Consider the following 986-nt stretch of genomic DNA (forward strand, 5'->3'; position numbering starts at 1 on the left):
GACAACATAGACCTGAAAATTTAAATACATACTACAGCAAAGAACCGTGTATGTGCTACTATAATGGGCCATACTAGGGCTTGGAAATAGATCTGGATAAGACATATTGGCGCCAGGCTGCTAATAATCAGTATGAACACCCAAAAAAGCGCACAGCTACGCTAAATATACACTATATACACACCTGAACATAAAAGAAGCACACACGCATCACTATGGGTAGGTGCGCAGCTAAATATTGCTCGGATTTGATCACGATTGATAATCTAGGTCATCGCGTACCGAAGCAGCCGAATCGTCTAGTTAAATTAAGGCGCTACAAGAAGAATGACACTACACCAATGAAAGAAATAACTAAAGACCACAAAGTGTCCAGAGAGCACCTCGACGAGAAGTATTTAGTCAAACGAAACAAACTGTATAAGCTCACAACAGGTGCTATTCCTATGACTCGATATGAATATGAAGGCCATCAAGCAGTATTGAAACAACAGGAAAACATCAAAACACAAGAGCAACTGCTACGAGAATCGCTTATGCGGGATCAAATGCAAGATGAACACGCACCACTTTTACGAAATTTACGAAATAATACGCGATGCAACATACCGGTTGCGCAACCGTCAGATGGTCATATTGATTCATAACAGACCATTGCTGAGCTGCGACTCCAGCTGGAAGCTCATACAATAGCGCTGAAGAACGCAGTTATACAATTAGATGAGGCCAACCAAAATATTAAGTGTTAGAGGATGAAAGTGTGATGGCCGATTGAACCAGCAATTTGGCGCGTAGGAAACAAGAAAATTGCAGCAGGAAGTAGATGGCCATCAAGAGAAGATAGAAGTAGGATGGCAACAATGATGAAAGAGACGAGAGTTTATAAACTTTTCTACGACTATATGTGAGATATTGGACAGGCTTTCAATCTATATTATAGTTTAGTGCAGCTGAAGGGGTTCGGTGAACAGTACGAACCAGATCGC

General features: G+C 41.3%; 1 protein-coding gene across 1 annotated transcript; it reads left to right on the top strand.

Moving 5' to 3' along the window:
* Positions 1-215: 215 nt before the first annotated feature.
* SARC_17016 (hypothetical protein) lies at positions 216-394 on the top strand (the record flags this gene model as incomplete). The annotated part of the gene is made up of 1 exon (XM_014288882.1): positions 216-394. A coding segment is annotated over one exon (179 nt), but the record flags the coding sequence as incomplete, so codon positions are not given.
* Positions 395-986: the final 592 nt, after the last annotated feature.

The sequence above is a fragment of the Sphaeroforma arctica genome (assembly GCF_001186125.1).
Source record: "Sphaeroforma arctica JP610 unplaced genomic scaffold supercont1.9536, whole genome shotgun sequence".
NCBI lineage: Eukaryota > Ichthyosporea > Ichthyophonida > Sphaeroforma > Sphaeroforma arctica.